This window comes from Spea bombifrons, chromosome 11 (assembly GCF_027358695.1).
Source record: "Spea bombifrons isolate aSpeBom1 chromosome 11, aSpeBom1.2.pri, whole genome shotgun sequence".
NCBI lineage: Eukaryota > Metazoa > Chordata > Amphibia > Anura > Pelobatidae > Spea > Spea bombifrons.
This window is the reverse complement of record NC_071097.1, coordinates 29,351,438-29,368,352: the sequence shown is the minus strand read 5'-3', so window position 1 is coordinate 29,368,352 and position 16,915 is coordinate 29,351,438. Positions and strand designations below refer to the sequence as shown.

At 41.4% G+C, this 16,915-nt stretch overlaps 1 protein-coding gene across 6 annotated transcripts in view; it reads right to left on the bottom strand.

Annotated features, from left to right (window-relative positions):
- LDB1 (LIM domain binding 1) overlaps nucleotides 1-16,915 on the bottom strand; it is a 58,996-nt gene that overhangs the window by 24,125 nt on the left and 17,956 nt on the right. For 2 of the 6 annotated variants that reach the window (XM_053450040.1, XM_053450041.1), the window contains exon 1: nucleotides 1,237-1,396. The exons of 1 other annotated variant lie outside the window; for it this stretch is intronic. In XM_053450040.1, the coding sequence (XP_053306015.1) occupies nucleotides 1,237-1,261 (25 nt within the window). In that variant the 5' untranslated portion in view covers nucleotides 1,262-1,396. Of the gene's footprint in view, nucleotides 1-1,236; nucleotides 1,402-16,915 lie in introns of those variants that run through there. 3 more of the 6 variants (XM_053450037.1, XM_053450039.1, XM_053450043.1) reach the window with 2 other exon arrangements.

Genomic DNA, 16,915 nt, shown 5'->3' with positions numbered 1-16,915 from the left:
GAAACGCATTTTACATTGCACTTTAAATTCTACCGAGTTGCTTTAAAAGCGAGTGCCGAAATGTGTGCTGTGCTGTCTCCTCTTTTTTGTTGCAACATACTATGACTCCTGTAATCGATACTGATCAGAGCTAGTGCTGGCAATAGCGAAAGCTAGAAAAGTGTGTGTTTGTTTATCTCCGAGCAACACACGGTGATAATCTGTCTGCAGAAGTGTGGACAGATACCAAGCCGCACAAACGGTTACAAGGTCTGCTCCTTAAAAGCAGATTAAAGGTCCTCCAAAGTTTTACTTTACCCTCCCAGTCTTTACTGTAAACTCACAGCTGAATATGAACAAAGTTCCACTCTTGGGGGTTCGGCGAATTTGATAAAGATGATAACTTTGTTTATTGGCCAACTGATGCAAGCTTTTGGGACTATCTAGGTCTCTTCTTCAGGTGAAGGTGTGTAGATATTTTTATTTCTCAACACAAGAGCACAGGCGCCTCTTCGAAGGATATTTTTTTATAAAACATGTAGAGTGGAAGTACCTTTAGGATCAACCCCAAGAACACGATCACTGCAACTGCTTTCCAGCAGGGGTGGTAGTGGTTAAAGCAGTGAGGGAATTTAAAGATGCATGGGATAGGCAAAAGGCTATCCCGAATATACGACTATTGAGGTTTAACGAATGGCACAAAATGGGCATACCCATAGTCTGGATATAACATTCTGTTCCTTCCACGTCAATCATTATTAATAAGGAGGGAATATATTATAATATACAGAATATTTTATTATAAAACCCAAATACCTGCTTACCGTTTACCTGCCTGAAATTTTATTTTGTTACAAATTTATGAAACGGCAACACATTAATGCACCAACATACATTGCAATTCGGTATCATAATTCTATATCATATTCAGAATATCCATAAGCGCTACCATTTACTAGCAATGCGAAAATAAACATTATTCATAAGTATATATATATATATATATATATATTAAAGGTCCGAACCGTATAGACAAAACCTACTTCAGTGCAATATGATCATAAACAAGTAAATGAATTACGTAATTACTAGTGTCTTTTTTTTCTGCTGCACAGCATTAATTTTATGGATAGCTAAAATTTTGGATGGATTTAATGACATCCCAGCGTTACATTTCTGTAATTAAGATATTGCTAGATTAATCAAATAGTCTACTAGCCCACTGACACCAAGGGGGTTCATTCCAGGTCCCCTTACCTGCCAACTCAAATTCTTCTGCCATTTGCCGGAGGTCTCCGTACTCCGCTTTGCCTCTCAAATATGAAGAAGGTAATTCCAGCAAGAAAGACTTTGAGATCTTCTGCACGCATTGCACTTTAAACGTTTGCCTTTCCCATACTGTATATCTAATAAGAGATGTGTAAGCGCTGTGACAGCCCCTGTCCACCCTTCTTGCTATGATGCCCTGTTACCCCACCTATTTTACGCACCCCACCCTCCTCCACAGGAAACCATATTCTCAACCTGAATGACAGTAGATAACAACCCCGGCAGGCTTGCAGCTTCACTCCCCATAAAGAGGAGGCTGGGGGAGGAGAAGACGCTCCTCTGGGACAATGTCAGCAATCCCATTAGCAAGACCAATAACAGCTAAAAAAAAAACTCTCCCCCACCATTCAAATGATGCATTTACGGGGCAACAGATCGGGGCAACGCATCCAGTAACACGGGCAAAATGGATATCTGGACGCCTTTATCAATGCTCTCTGTGATAGAAAAAAAAAGGCTCTATAATACGTCATTATATATATTATATATTGAGTTTGCCTGACCCCTAGATACTAGTAGTAACAGGGTACACCTGGTGCACAGTAGGTTTGTTTTTTTTATTTATTTATGCGGAAGTTCCTTATTCTTTTTATGGGCCAAGGCAGATCCTTGACCTGAGCATTTGAATAAAAAGGGGGCTCTAGAGGCACTTGGAGCTTGGCAGGTTCACCTGGAGTCTCCAGGCGAGCCCCTCTGGGATCCTGGGTTAGTATATTAAGTCTTTTGCCAGAGAGGAACGTTTGGTAAGGCCCACTACCAACCCAACTCTTGCCCGATCTTGCCTACTCTCAATCCACTTCTTCCTCCACAAGAGTCTAGCTAGGAATAGCCCCTCTGATCGCTGAAAAACCGCCAAGAAAGGGGGCATTTTGGACAGCCAACCACTGGACGTTCCCTAGCAGAATGCTTGGACCGGCCATTACTGGAATCTTGTACACATATGACTTTCTGCATTTGGTGTCTCAATGTGGCTTCACCCATATTGCATAAGTTGGTAACTATGTGCCAAATGAAACTGCGTAGTTGCCAAACATTGCCCGCAAATGCATGGTTTACAACATTCGTCTCTTTTACATATCTGGTCAGCTTATAAATATCCAGAGCCCTGGGCTGGGATGTGTCAGCAAAATCCAGATTCCTTTTAAAAAAAACTATCCCACATTCAATTACGTGCCGTGATCCGCTTCTTCAAAGGAGCTTCGGCACTTTCCACAAATCCTGCATTTTACACTTAAGTGCGCTAATTACACCGATATAATGGCGTTTACAGATTAATCAATATAACCGTATTACTAACAAATATGGGAACTGCCCAGGACTAGTGCCCCACAGATCTCCCTCACCTACTAATAGCCAAGGCCAGGGCTAACAACTAGGGCCACCATATGAGTTCTTTGGGCCTAGTAGGAATTCTCTAGGGTCCAAGTCCCTATGTAAAAACATTTAATGGCGGGGAAGTGAGGGACCTGTACCGGTGCTACCTCCCTTATGAAGGTCTTGGAAACTGCCCTACTGTACGACCGTGGACCAGCTGTGAAGATTCTCTGATCTCCCCTGACCTGCCCGGGGAGCTGTAAAAAATGTTGCAACATTAAATCTACCGCTGTCCTGCAAGATATATTCCTGACAGCTATAGTTTTCCTTTGCACAATTTGTAATTTGCTATATTTTTTGCTAAAAGCAGTTAAACGTGCATAATAGTGATATTATCTCAAATTACACCTCAGATACAGTCTCTTTGTGCTCGCATTGATTGTAAAGTGTAGTATAAATCAGGTTGATAGACTACGATTGCACAGAACAAAGAGTGTGATAACGGGAGACACTAAATATTTTTTTTGTAAAACTGTGTTTATAAAAGCCGTCTGCCGCCAGGCCGGTCCCTGATTGAATAGCAGTGTATCAGTCTAAATTAGGGGAGATTATTATAATCCACAGAAATTCCTTAAATCCTGACCTGGCATGAGGGCAAGTACCAGTCGCACTGGGAAAAGAGACAATCCAGCAGTTAATGCATATGATACCCGAATGGTTTCTTTAAATTCTTTACCACCCCCACAAATGTGTTGAGTGATTCTACAGAATTCTACCCCATGCATTTACCCCTTTTCCTGACCCCCAGTCCCTAACATTGCAGTAGATGTGCTTGGCTGACCACATTTCCTTCTTGCTAATGGGCATGAGCGCCATTCTCACTGCCAAATAGCCTCAGCGCGAGTTCATGCAAGATTTCCAGGGGTTTAAGAAAGGCCCACATGCGCAGAATTTCAGTAGGAACATTCTCTTGCTGGTGACCATGGACTTCTTTGTATTTGTAGCGGCCCTCGCTGACCTACACATCCGAGTAGTTCCACATCCCCACAAACCCACTCCTCTAGAAACGGGAGAGCTCGGGGGAGCTCGTCCTGGGAAGTTCTCAAGTATGCCAAAGAGGGGCACAATTGTTTGAGGACATGCGGTTGAAGATGTGGCTAGCAGGAGAGGCTTTATGAAGACCTTTTTGTGACCTATTGACGGCTGGTTATGTAAATGAGCAGGAGTTTTAGAAGAAGGAAAATATATTCACACAATTTAATCAAGAAGCAGGTGTGTCTATACCTTCAGGTGTGTCTGTACCTTCAGGTGTGTCTATACAAACAATTATTACTTTTATGGCTGTAGAATGCTGGGATTACACTTATACCCAGCAAACATTTTGAGCTTCTATAAAAGAGAAACATTAGTGGCGAAAATGTGAGAGAGTGAGAAAAAGGTGAGGGAATGAGTAAGTGAGGAAGACAGGCAGGCATGGGGGGGAGAGAGAATGAGAGCTGATAAGGGAGTTAGAGAGGGAGTGAGTATGTATGTGTGCATGTATGTCAATTACCCTCTAGAGAGGGTCGTTGTGCGTCCCCTTGTGAAAACACCCCACTAGATCACCAGGGAACAAGTAAGCAAGTCCTGGGAATGCTGAGATAAAGCAGGGAAATCTATTCTTGCAAACAGTGATTTTCTGTGGGTGTTTTCACGTTTTAAAGTGGGGAAGGACGTGCCAAATATAGGATCTGTCCCAAGTGCCAAATACTCCAGGCATGCATTTCTTGTGGGACCCGTTTGTCATTAATAGCATAGGCTGGGTTACCTTGGGTAATTTGTAAAACTAGGTTAACAGTTTGACCTAAAAAAAAACCTGCTGTCAGATTAATTTGTTCATTTCAAGTGGAAAGGTAGGCACACGATGCCAAGCCGTGGTCTGTTTGATTCATCTCTGTATGGAGTACATTTTTTAAATAATCAAAAAATATCAGTTTTTTCATAAAATGTTATGACTTTCGTTATATTGCTTTATGTGTAATGAGTATCATTAGCGAGAGGAAAGGTTAGCTTATTCTTTCACGCACAGATTCACAAATATGGCAGCTATAAATAGCACTCACAATATACAAAATATGATGTCTATGCCAATACGAAACATATATCAAAGTTTTATTTGGGGGAAAACAAATCAATACATATATTAGCAATGGGTTCTCATCAAATGTTTATCAGTGCCATAAATACGCCTCCAGAGGAAACCGACAAGCATCAATACACACATAATAAAATATTCAGCGAGTGCATATGCCCAGAGCTGGATGTCCATTAGCATAGTCCAGCACGGGTAATATATTCTGCCGATATTGTCAATGTTTCTGCTGGTGGAGTCTGAACTGGTGATAAGCAGATGTCCTTACGGAGGAGCTGAGAGGCTGGCACGTGACGGTTAGATTCGGCCACAGCAGGGTACGGAAACTGTCTCAGCGCTGGGGCTTACTCACTAAATTGGTAGTTTGCAGAAAAGTTCAAACACTCGAACTCAGAAATTTCACTATTTATTCACTATCCACAATAGGTGTCAACCTTGGTTAGCTTCGGCATGATGTGATCCCCACAAAAGCTATCCAGTGCCTGAAAATTAGGACTGCTCCACAAAAACCAGGCCTGTTGGGAGGCATGAGAACCTGTCCTGTATAATGTATATAATTAAAGTGAGAGAGCCAATATAAGCGTATGATAGAGGCCCGGATCAGCCCTTCTAATATTGTCATTATACTGCACATTGAAACCGGGTTTTTAAAAGGTTCAACTTCCCTGCAAACTCCCAGTTTAGTGAATACACCCCAATGCTAACAAATCTTTTATTTGGAACTGGTAGGGGGTCACCTCAGGTCAGCCAAGTTCTGGTATTATCTAATAGATTTCACCATGCATTATTCAGGGACAGCTCAGCCCTTGTTTCAGAGAGTCTCGTTGGGGTTCCCTGTATAAGGCATAGTAAGTATACGTCAGGAAATAGTTAAATCTTACCGCAAGTTCTAGTTTATTGTGTAAACCCGTAAGACTCACCCAATATTTATAAAACAATGACAATTCCACCCGATTCTGCATTTGCCACATGCCTTGGATAGGGCTAACATTTTGCCCCCAAACCCTCCCAGATGCTGTTGGCTCTAAAGGTATAATCTAAAGATTGTCGATTATTAACCTATTGTTTTAGTTTTTTAAATTAATGTGCCTCTATCATTTTCACAAACCCAATACTGGGTGCACACTTACTAAGCTTAGGTGCAGGTGATATATATATATATATATTGTTTTATATAGCGCCATCATATTCAGTAGCGCTGTACAATGAGTATATATATATATATATATATATATATATATAAATATATATATATATATATATATATATATATATATATAATTTAAGATGTGTAATTGAAACGCAATTTATGTGTATACCATGGGAGCTCCTGTCCTGTCGATTTGTATTTGGAGAACGGGTATAACCAGGTTACAATTGGTATTCTAATTTGGCCATTGAGCTGAGCTTCCTTATGGTAAAGCACCCCCGTATCCAGCACATCTTTTGCTATTTGTTGGAACTTTATATTTTTCGGAACCTACAGCTGCCTGAATAGAGAGGTCCCAGGGGCCGGACTGAAGCATAAAAAAACTCATTAAAGAATTTAGGGATCAATTCACAGAACATTGCGTTTTGGGTGAAATAAGCAATGGCATCTGCCAACAGTAACCATGCATAATGCAGAGCAAAGCCATCTTAGGGAACCCTTCCGGATTACAGGGGGTACACATGCCCCAAAATGTTTCGCCGTAACAGAGCTGCCCCCTGTGCTCATGAGACAGATGTGTAAAACACAGAGGTTGGGTACATTCAGACATCCAGTTAAAAGAAATGTATCCGTTTATTAACTCTTCTTATTTCTTTGGATACATATAATGCGTGTAACAGTATTTAAGCCACTTTACATATTAGAAACAGATAATTTTAGCGGAAATACGCTGCTGTGTTGTGATTTTGGACGAATGTTTAAACGAGTAAGATTTCTGCCACTAGAGGACAGCATAACCTTCGTTAAAAAATAACATTTCTTTGTACGTCTACCAAAATAACCGAAATGGCTCCTTGATGTTCTCTGAGTAGTACAGCTGGTTAGAGTAGGATAAGGACATTACATACATGCATAGGGAACATTCCCGTGTTTTGTACGTTTAATGCGGTCCATTTTATTCTATGCGGTTACATACTGAGTTTCTGTGGTCTGCAGGCCTGGCGTGGCCGTCTGAGAAGATGCCGGGGGGGCCGGTATGGCCAAATACTTACTAATAGTGCCGCTCCAGCACAGGTTGGGTGCTGCAGTGCGTGCCGCGTTAGTATGAAAAAGTAACTGAAAAAGATTGTAAGCTCTTAAGAGGAGATGTAATCATCTAAAGGGACAATCTGGTCCAATTTTAGGTTTATTAGAGTTAATTTTATTATGTTTTATTTTATGATTATCATTTTTGTTATGGTATCTCCTCTTTAAGCTCTCTAGCTGTTACTGAATCTGCAGCTGGCTAACAGTCATGGGAGTTACTTGCAGCCACTGTAAGAAGTCTCAGAATCAGAACGGATTTGTATAATGCGTATAACGCGTTTGATTTGGTTTTATTGATTTTGAGACTGGTTACTAATCCTTGGCTCGTTGTCATTTGCAGCATGAAATGAAGTAAGAATGAAGAGAAAATACCGTAAGAAGCAGACCAACGGAAAATATAACAAAACTTACTGTATCCTCAGCTTGAACCCAGAAATGACTGCAATCCGAGAAAGATTTTTATGCGTAATGGCAGGTACATGAAAGTACACAATTATGTGACACAATAAAATCCGCTATTATGAGATGGGAATTTGCAGCGTGGCTCGGTTGTTAGGATGATTACCTTATTTTCTACCATCTGGAGTGTAAAAGTTTGCGGAGCAGAGAGTAGTCGGCTCACGACCATTCACTTTATACACGTTCTTGGAAGGAAAGCGGCGTTAACCCTTACGTTACCGGGCTTGTATTAACACCCTTGCATTATCTGATGATGACCTGTCCGATGTTGCAAAAATAGAAACAGACCGAATGGAAAGGCTTTGCTTACGGGTACATCTTACGATTTTCCCCGTGGGAATATTTGATCACTACAAGTAATGTAGTGGGCTTCTATCTTACACATTCTAAATGTAAATATTAACCCTTTCATGACAAAGCCCGTACATGACAACCCATTGTCCTTAAGGGGTTAATACTCAATTTCAGATTGAGTAACACGACTAAACGTATGATATGTATGATACTATATGTACAATAAGTGCCCTGGGACATTTCGCTGGCCAATCCCTTAAAAACACAGATCTGCCTAGTGGGAAAAAGAAACACGGCCATGCAGGGGTTAAAGGGGTAATAGAGCACCCAGTGCATAGAGTGCCACCTACAGCACAGGTTTCGGCAGGGATAAGATATATAGGTAAAAGTCGCCTATATAATAATATCACCGCGGGACGATATGCTGCAGGTTTCGGTAAAGTATTTATTAAACACACTCACCCAGTATAACCAATTAATCTGGGGAGGGGGGGGATGTACTGGCTAAATTATTAACTTTTTTGTAAATTAGTAAGATTTGCTTCTTGGATATTGTAGTGTATGCCAGCAGAGACCATACATTCTATACGCAATATTATTAATCTAATTCAGCCGTGATTTAATAGGAAGTGTTACATTTTAGTAAATACATGGCAGACACAGCCCTTTGGCACTCAATAGGTTAAAATAAATGCCCGGCTGAAGTTTTTAGCTTGGATATGCATGGATGCGTTCCAATTCCCAATTTCAGACAGTTGCCTGGATACATGTGTAAGAGGTGATGGACCAGGGGGGAGTGCATCCTCTGCGACTCTCCAGCACCTCCCCAGGTACGGAGTCAGCACAAGTTCATTATCTCAGGTTATGAATGATCATTAGCAGACGTTCTTACGGGAAACACAAGAGAATACCGGATTGGATGTTATTTTCCCAAACAAAAAAGATCTAAGAACCCAAACAATAACAGTTTAAGGGAAATCGGAGAAATTGCCTGAAGTAGTGAATGCGTGTCCAACTAGAAATTATTACTGGAAGTACATGCGCAGTCTGGTCTTAAACTGAAATAATTATTTCTTATATTATTAAAGCCCTTTTGTAATAAATTCAGTAGCAATGGTTGGTTGCCACTCCTTCACAGTAGAGATAAATGCAAAAGTATAACCTCCATATCTTTGGGCACCAAGGCAGATTTGTATGAGCTTTAATTTTGCCACGGCCCCACGTTTTGCAAGGTTTCACCGCAATATAAACACCGGTAATTAACCCCTTAAGGACAATGGGCGGTCCCTAAACCCATTGAAAACAATGCATTTTTAGCCCGTACAGGTACGGGCTTTGTCATTAAGGGGTTAATCCCTATAGCCCCAGAACAAGATCATCTCCATACCATACTTGCCAACAGTGCCGAATTTACCAGCATAGTCCCTTTTGTTGGGGTCCTATCCCGGGGTCCTATCCTGGCAAGTATCAGAGGCGAGGATACTTTGGCACCCAGCCTTGATTGATAGACTGATTGGCGGCCACCATGAACGCCGTGAGCTCTTAGATTGAAAGTATTAAAAGTATACATGTTATTTTTCTTAATCGTTACTATTCCTTTAAATACTGCGAACCGTTATGAGATTACCATAAAAACCCAAACGGGTGCATGACATCATTCCACCCAACTGGCAAAGCTCAGTGGAAAAGCTATTCCGAAATCCTGTAATCTTCTTAGAACAAACAGTAATATACAGACGTATCACCGGAATACGGCACTCGATAGCAGAAATTAACAAATTGGCCCATTACGTCAGCCCGTTTTCCAGTCCACTTGAACAAGCATAGAGATTTAACCCTAAAAATTGACTTATGCCCATGCTGGCCATTGAGTTCACGTTTATTAGCCTACAACTGGAACCATGCACTTCCCTTCCTGTTGACCGGTAGAAGTTACACAGAGGGAACTACTCCATTCCAATTCCTCATATGTTTTCTTATTTTTTTTTTATATGAAAAGATTCAGACAACGGCTACTGCTATAACCTCACATATAGCGCTTGTACTCAAAGGGCAACGGCAACAGAGGGAGCGGTTGTCCACAAGCCAATCAGGGCCCAAAGCTGCCGTCTTCACCACTTTCGGTATTAAAGAAGAAGTGAAAAGAGATGAAATGGAGATTCAATCCGCATGAAAATACCTTTTAACCCCTTAATGACAAAGCCTGTACATGTACGGGCTCAAAATGCATTGTTTTCAATGGGTTTTGGGACCGCCCATTGCCCTTAAGGGGTTAAGCTCATTAGGAAAGACGAAGTAGAATCAGAGGTCTGCTCTAGTGTTTCCTTTATAAATCTGATCCCTAGGCTTAAGAATCGGACCTGTCACCTTCATGACTTTTGACATCACCTTTTATCTCTACGGTTTGTGTCTTTGGTTTCGCTCAGTGACGCCGCTTTAAAAGAAAAGTGGTTTAAAACTAAGATACAATTTTACGTAAGCCCAGCTGAATTCCGTTTCAGAATCTCACTTGTCTTCTCCTCACCCCGCCTTTGAAATCTGTTGGAACTAATCAGCTTCTATCAACGGGGAAAGATCCTCACACATAGGGGAGGAATAATCATACAAAACAGGAAGTTATTATTATCACTACTCCATTTTTTTACATTCATAAGGTGGGCTTCTAATAAATTGCTCTTTGAACTTGTATTACCGGTTTAATGGACTGTAAAACAGATCGTTTTCAACGTACATCCTTTTTAATGAGTAAAATGGTTCTGGCGGTTAGATCCTACCGAGGGACTACTTTGTTCACTTGGTACAGGCTGGAGACGCTACTAGGAATAAATATGGTTTACTGTTACATTATTAAAGGGCAGTTTCTGCATAAACCTCTTCTAGTAACTCAAAAAAAAATGTTGCAGTAAACAACACGGAACATCTGGCTGACGCGTCGACTCCTGATTTTATCAAATTTCAGCTCAAACATTGGGTGTCTCCGCACAACGGACGGCTGCGTTTCCTCACGGTGTCCTTTTGTTATAAAACAGGGGGGCAGGAGTTAATTCTTAACTCCCTTCTCTGTGCCACATGCCCAGCACATGTGAGCCGGGCGACACTGCAGCACTCCGCTTGGCTGACCAGGGAATTCTGGATGCTGCAGACACATGTATACAAAACGCACACTCGCGCTCACACACAGACGCTCACATACACACACATTCTCATATACACACACGCACACACGCGCTCACATACACACATGCTCACACACACGTTCTCATACACACACGCGCTCACACACACACGCCCCTACGCACACGCGCTCACACACACGCGCTCATACACACACGCTCACACACACACACGTTCTCATACACACACGCGCTCATACGCACACGCGCTCATACGCACACGCGCTCACACACACATTCTCATACACACACGTTCTCATATACACAAGCGCACACACACACACGCGCTCACACACACACGCTTACACACACACGCTCACACACACGCTCGCACAGATTTCCAGAGTCGCTTCACAAACACATCCATATGCTTCTCCTGTGCCGGCCGTGCCCATGGAGACAGCCTGTTCCAAAGGATTCATTCAAATGCAAGATATGCCACGAGCATACTAAACATGTATCCCCGCGAAATCAGAAAAATGTCAAATAAATATAAGAAAATAGAATCCAGTCTACAACAGGGAGACATTTCACAATCACCCGATTTGATAAGTACCTCATTGTTACTGTTAACCCATCAAATAGTTAAGGTCCAACATTGTCTTTTAAAGTGGATCGAAAACCTGCTGTTTTTAGAGATAGTCTACATTAATGTAAGAGATAGGAATTCCAGAATTGAACATGTAGCGTGTGTCTAACGTATGTGCTGCATTCAGGGTCCGCAACCATTAAATGAACTACATGCGGTCACCTGCTGGATACATGAAGCCCAACGCTACGCCCTTAGACTCAACCTGCATGCAGCCAGGTGTATTCAGGCAACAGTAACTCACTAAGGGTTCAGATCTGGCGCATGAACATCAGGTAAGGGACCAGTGCCCAATTTGTATGATGGCCAGTCCTGGCCTAGCTTCATGCCAGATTCAATTCAGACTGATACATATACGATACAACCTGATGTTGAGGTTCTAGAATGAAGATCCCTAACGCCAGTCTCTCTGGAGTTCTTACCAGGTGGCTCGTGGTCCATATTACTTTTGATTATTGCATTTGACCCTGGCTTTATCCTTAAACATTCTTTTTGTTACATTAACTTCTCCAGTCTGCTGACCCCCACTATGTCCTTATTGTCTGATAGTGGTGGGAAAAATACAGCCCAGTAATAGGAATGCATAAACCTTGACCTCGTTGAAAAGGAGACTGGGGTTATTTACTAAAATGAAAGGTACCAGGTCACCTAGTTTTGGTCTGTCATTCAGTTTTCCATAGGTCTGATAACCTAAACAATTTCATCTATATGGGCTGCTGGGAGAGATGATCAGGTGCTGCTCATGCAACCCTTTCAAGGTTGTCCATAAAAAGAAACCAACTTTCTGTAAAAAAAAAAATCTTACAGCCCAACCCAATGAAAAATTAACCCTGGGACAGGAGGATTGAATGAGTGTCCATAAACTACAACTGCTATTTATCATACAATCATATTTGATCCGTAGGGGGAATCACAGATATAAGATGCTCTCTGATCTCCCACACGAGTATGTATGGATCCGCGCATACAGTATATCTTTGTAGTACTGAGCTCAATGATTTATCATAGCTTAGTCGATTCATCAATTACTTTGTTACTCCCAGCCTGATCCCTAGTAATGATTTGTTACTGTGATTTGCCACTGTTAAGGTTTTTTCATAGACCGAATTTACTTTTGTGATCTCCTGTTTCTAAATGAGCTAATTTTCAATCCTTAGCCTGAACCGGACAGCTGCGGCCGTCCAACCAAGAAGCAAACAAATAGATTTATTATCCTAACCTCAAAGGAGTCAGCATGGGAAGGAATAATCTTCTCTTTGATGCAAGCCACACACAAAAACCAAGGAACACCGGTCGCAGTTTAAGACGGGAGTGGCGCAGACAGTAAAAGCGCAGACAGTTTATTCCCCAGAGACGGATAAAAAAAAAATAACACACTGTTTATTACGTTCATTCCTAAATGCAATTCACGATTGTAATCGCGTTTAAACATAACACAAACGAAACAGATGATTTCTGAGACATCCATGACAAACAGTGATGTATCCCGCCCCCTGAAGAATAAATGCCCCCTTAACAACCATAATACCCCCCCCCCCGTATATCTTTTTCTGAACTCTACCCACTTTTACTTTGCAGAAATGAGCTCCCATGTTGTGGTATCATGGGGGTGAGGAAAGTCTAGATCGTAAGCTCGTTTGAGCCGGGCCCTCCTCACCTGTTGTCTCTGTAAGTCAATTTGTTATGTTACATACTACTTGTCGTGTCCCGTCTATCCATTGTACAGCACTACGGAATTTGATGGCGCTATATAAAACAATAAATAATAATTATGTTAGGTATGACATCATATCCTGACACAAGAGTTCTTCACAGGGCGAAACTGGAGAATGGAAATATGCGTCAGAAGAAGCACAGATCGACTGGCCAATACTGGACAGGTGGTACCTAAAAACACTACTGTGAGACAAGCGTGTCATGGGCATTCACCATGATATTTTAAGCATCACCATTCTACTTTATCTGTACATTTTTTTTCCACTACATACATGTACTTTTAAACTGACCTTTGATCAGATCCTTTAATCAAATTTGAAAAAGAAATGAAGCAATATCTCCCTGCACCTTGCGCAATAACATTACATTCTGAAAGCTACTAAGCATGGACTCCTATTGAGATTTCAAGCACATTCTTAGCGAGATATTACAACATAAAAAATGAGCTCAAAGGTATCCGGTCCGGATGATGCTTTAGAGTAAAATGATTAAGGTTACAATATACTTTAGATCTGGTTTAAAAAGTATTGTGATCGCCCCTTCCAAATTCAAAAACATAATCCCACTTCTCACACCATTTCAATATCGATCCTTTCTCCTAATAAATATAATCACTGAACAAGTGTCTAGTTAAACGTGACCTCACGTATTGATACTTTGCTTGGTTTCTATAACTTTTTGTAGTGTTGAGAATAAGCCGAGACCTTCTGAGCGCCCGATACTTAGCAAAGGACAGCTTTTGACATCAAGTAGAGATTGACTTATTTTGCGTCTCTAACTAACAGACCCCAGCAAGGGGGAGAAATTAGCAAAAGCATCCAGAGCGTTTGTATTGATAAAGTTTATATACTTGGAAATGATTGCGTTCGCTGGTAAATTATCATGTATATTGCAGATTACAGACACAGAAGCAAGAACGGAGACTGTAAGACTTTGGAAGGTTGTGTTGGCTTTATTCCTCCCTATCTGATCATAACACGATTCCACACGAAATGGCAGCACTGTCATTGAAAGGTCAAAGAGAAATTATACTCTTAAAATTAGCCGTCAGAGTCCTCAAAGTAATTTCACACCCCCTTAGACGTTTCAATGTGCAGAATTAATACTTTATACATTGCCCCAACATTTTAGTTCAGTGATTTCGGTGTTTTCATGAATTTTATCAAAAGTAGACATTTTCACTATGTACGGCAGCATCTCGGTGCATTTGTGTTCGGCAAACTCCAGGGCAGATTCTATCATTTGAATAGAACGCGGGCCACCGACTGTCACAGGATAGGTAATATTGCTCCACTACTGCCACCTATTGCCAGATTATGGAATTAAAAAAAAAATTGAATACACAAAGAGACAATTTTCTAAAAAACAAACTTAAAGTTACCCGTCGCCTCAATCTTGGCTTACTAGCTAGGTTTGTAACAGTGGTGAAAGGACATTCATGTGGCAGCTTTCCATGCTAAGGTAACACAATACAATAATGTGATAACCTGTAATAAATTGCCGTAATTCCATGTGGTTTGTGGTTCTTGTAAACGCACCACCCTCACAATTAATAGACTGACAGACAGGGGACTGTCCATTCAATATGCCATTCGCTCAAGGAAAGGGGTCCCAGGTTGTCTGTCAATGTGTAATAATGGAGGTCCAAATTATGAATTTCACTCTCTTGGATCTTGTCTTCACGTGTAAATTGGTGGTGGTGAAGGGTTAAATGTAGCTGCTTCAACAACACTACAAGCAAGGGGAGGAAGTTAGATGTGTAACCAGTTTTGCGTCAGGGGGCAACATGTGACACGTATCTTTGTTCTGGAAAAAAATTATTGATGTGGTCATTCTAGATGAAAATGAAGCCCACCGCAACCCTCCAAAATGTCAGGTGTCCAAATCAGGAGACCCTTGTTTACTAGGAGGAGAGAGGCAGGGCCGTGCATCATAGATCTCTGTTGTAACCCATACACCCCCCAACATTTCAACATTTCCATTGTTCTAAGTGGGACACCTGTGTTGGGGTGTGTGGGAAGATGTGTGGAAGGGCCTGGAGGCAGGAGCACCCGCCTTACCCAAACAGCCACTTTACGCCGTTGCCAGGTGGCCATGTGAGAGCTGTAACGGAGGCCTCTGATGCAACTGCAAGGACATATATTGATTTTACAACACCCTGGGGTAGTCGGGGGATCTCCCCAAATGGTCCACGATCTCCACTGCCTGCAAAGGCAGGACAGTCCTGAAATCGTGACTATTGCATAAAAAACAGGAATGCTGGGGGGTAACCAGCCCAGATCCACCAATAAGGCAATCTGCCTCCACTTTTGCTGCAGAGGGGCAGCCAACTTGCAGTCCTGGGCCACTCAGCCTAAACCAGAATACACCGCTTTATTTAGGCAACATGGCAGATCCATGCCTAGTGTCCCTGAGAAGGAATCTAGGAGTTCTTCTACGATCGACCCATTGAAATGCAAACAGAATACAGGCTGAATTTAGAATTGTTCCTCCTGTGTTAATTATATGTACAGATGTACTCTGTTAAAAATAAAATAAGAATTAATACTCTATGGCTGCTTTTGCCTTATGGACCCTACTAGATTTGTTAGGTTTTTTCTTCCTCCAGCTGAAAACAATCAATCATCCCAAATTCCATTCATCACCTGGACTTTAGTGACATAACAGAGGACTGATGACAGAATTATAAGTATCTGTTTTTGTCTTTCTGACCCAGAATCCTCTTGGGTTTGCTTTTGTTGACAGAAGTACAGCTTTTGTCCAGATACGTTACATGATTACTGAAATCACTTAACACTTAATCAGCGCTCAAGGGCAAAAACTATGCAAATTGTTTTTATTACCGGGCCTGAAGCACCGATATGATAAACTAGTTTATTGGCAAAAAAAATACTCTTTTATTTGCAGAAGAAGACAAAAATAAGCAATTGTTACTGTAAGGCCATCATAAGTCTGATTACCGAGGTTACACCTTCCATTGTTAGCTTTTTATGAATAACAGAGACAGAGTTATTGAATGTTATATTTTCCCTGTCACTAAAAAAGTCATTTTCTAATACAGAAATTAATATCGTTGTCCAGAAGATGAGGACCTTAGTTGTAGTTGATACCATTCTTTGGGCCAACATAGAGAATAATGTAGAGATATCTGAGCTTTTGGGAACTCAGAGGTCTCTTCTCCAACTGAAAAGCATTTCATCATTTAAGAATTTAAACCCTTTGATTGCATTGTTGGTGGGCCCTCTGGACAAGCATAGCATGTAGAGATGAAACAGGGCCATTTGTTAATGCTAATGGGGCCCCAGGGAAGATTTGCTTGGGGACCCCATTCGATTTGATTGAGGACCCCCATTAGTTTAACCCCCTCTGCTCTTGTTTTACCATTTATCCCCATATCAGATCCCTTACATCCAAGCATGCCTTTTCCACTCCATCCATGTTAGTTGGACAGTCACTGGGGACCTCTTTGCATCTTGGATGCATGAAGCAGCAGAACCCCCAAAATACCACATTAAGCAGAATAGATGATATTAAGGCTCCCTTATAAAATGTTATATAAAAGATGTATAATGTTCCATATGATGACATAATATAAGGTATTATATCATTAATATGCTGTTTTTTTCGTATGAGCACAAGGAGCATAGTTCTCCGCATGCTTCATTTACTGCTCAAGAGGGTAATTACAAAGAGAA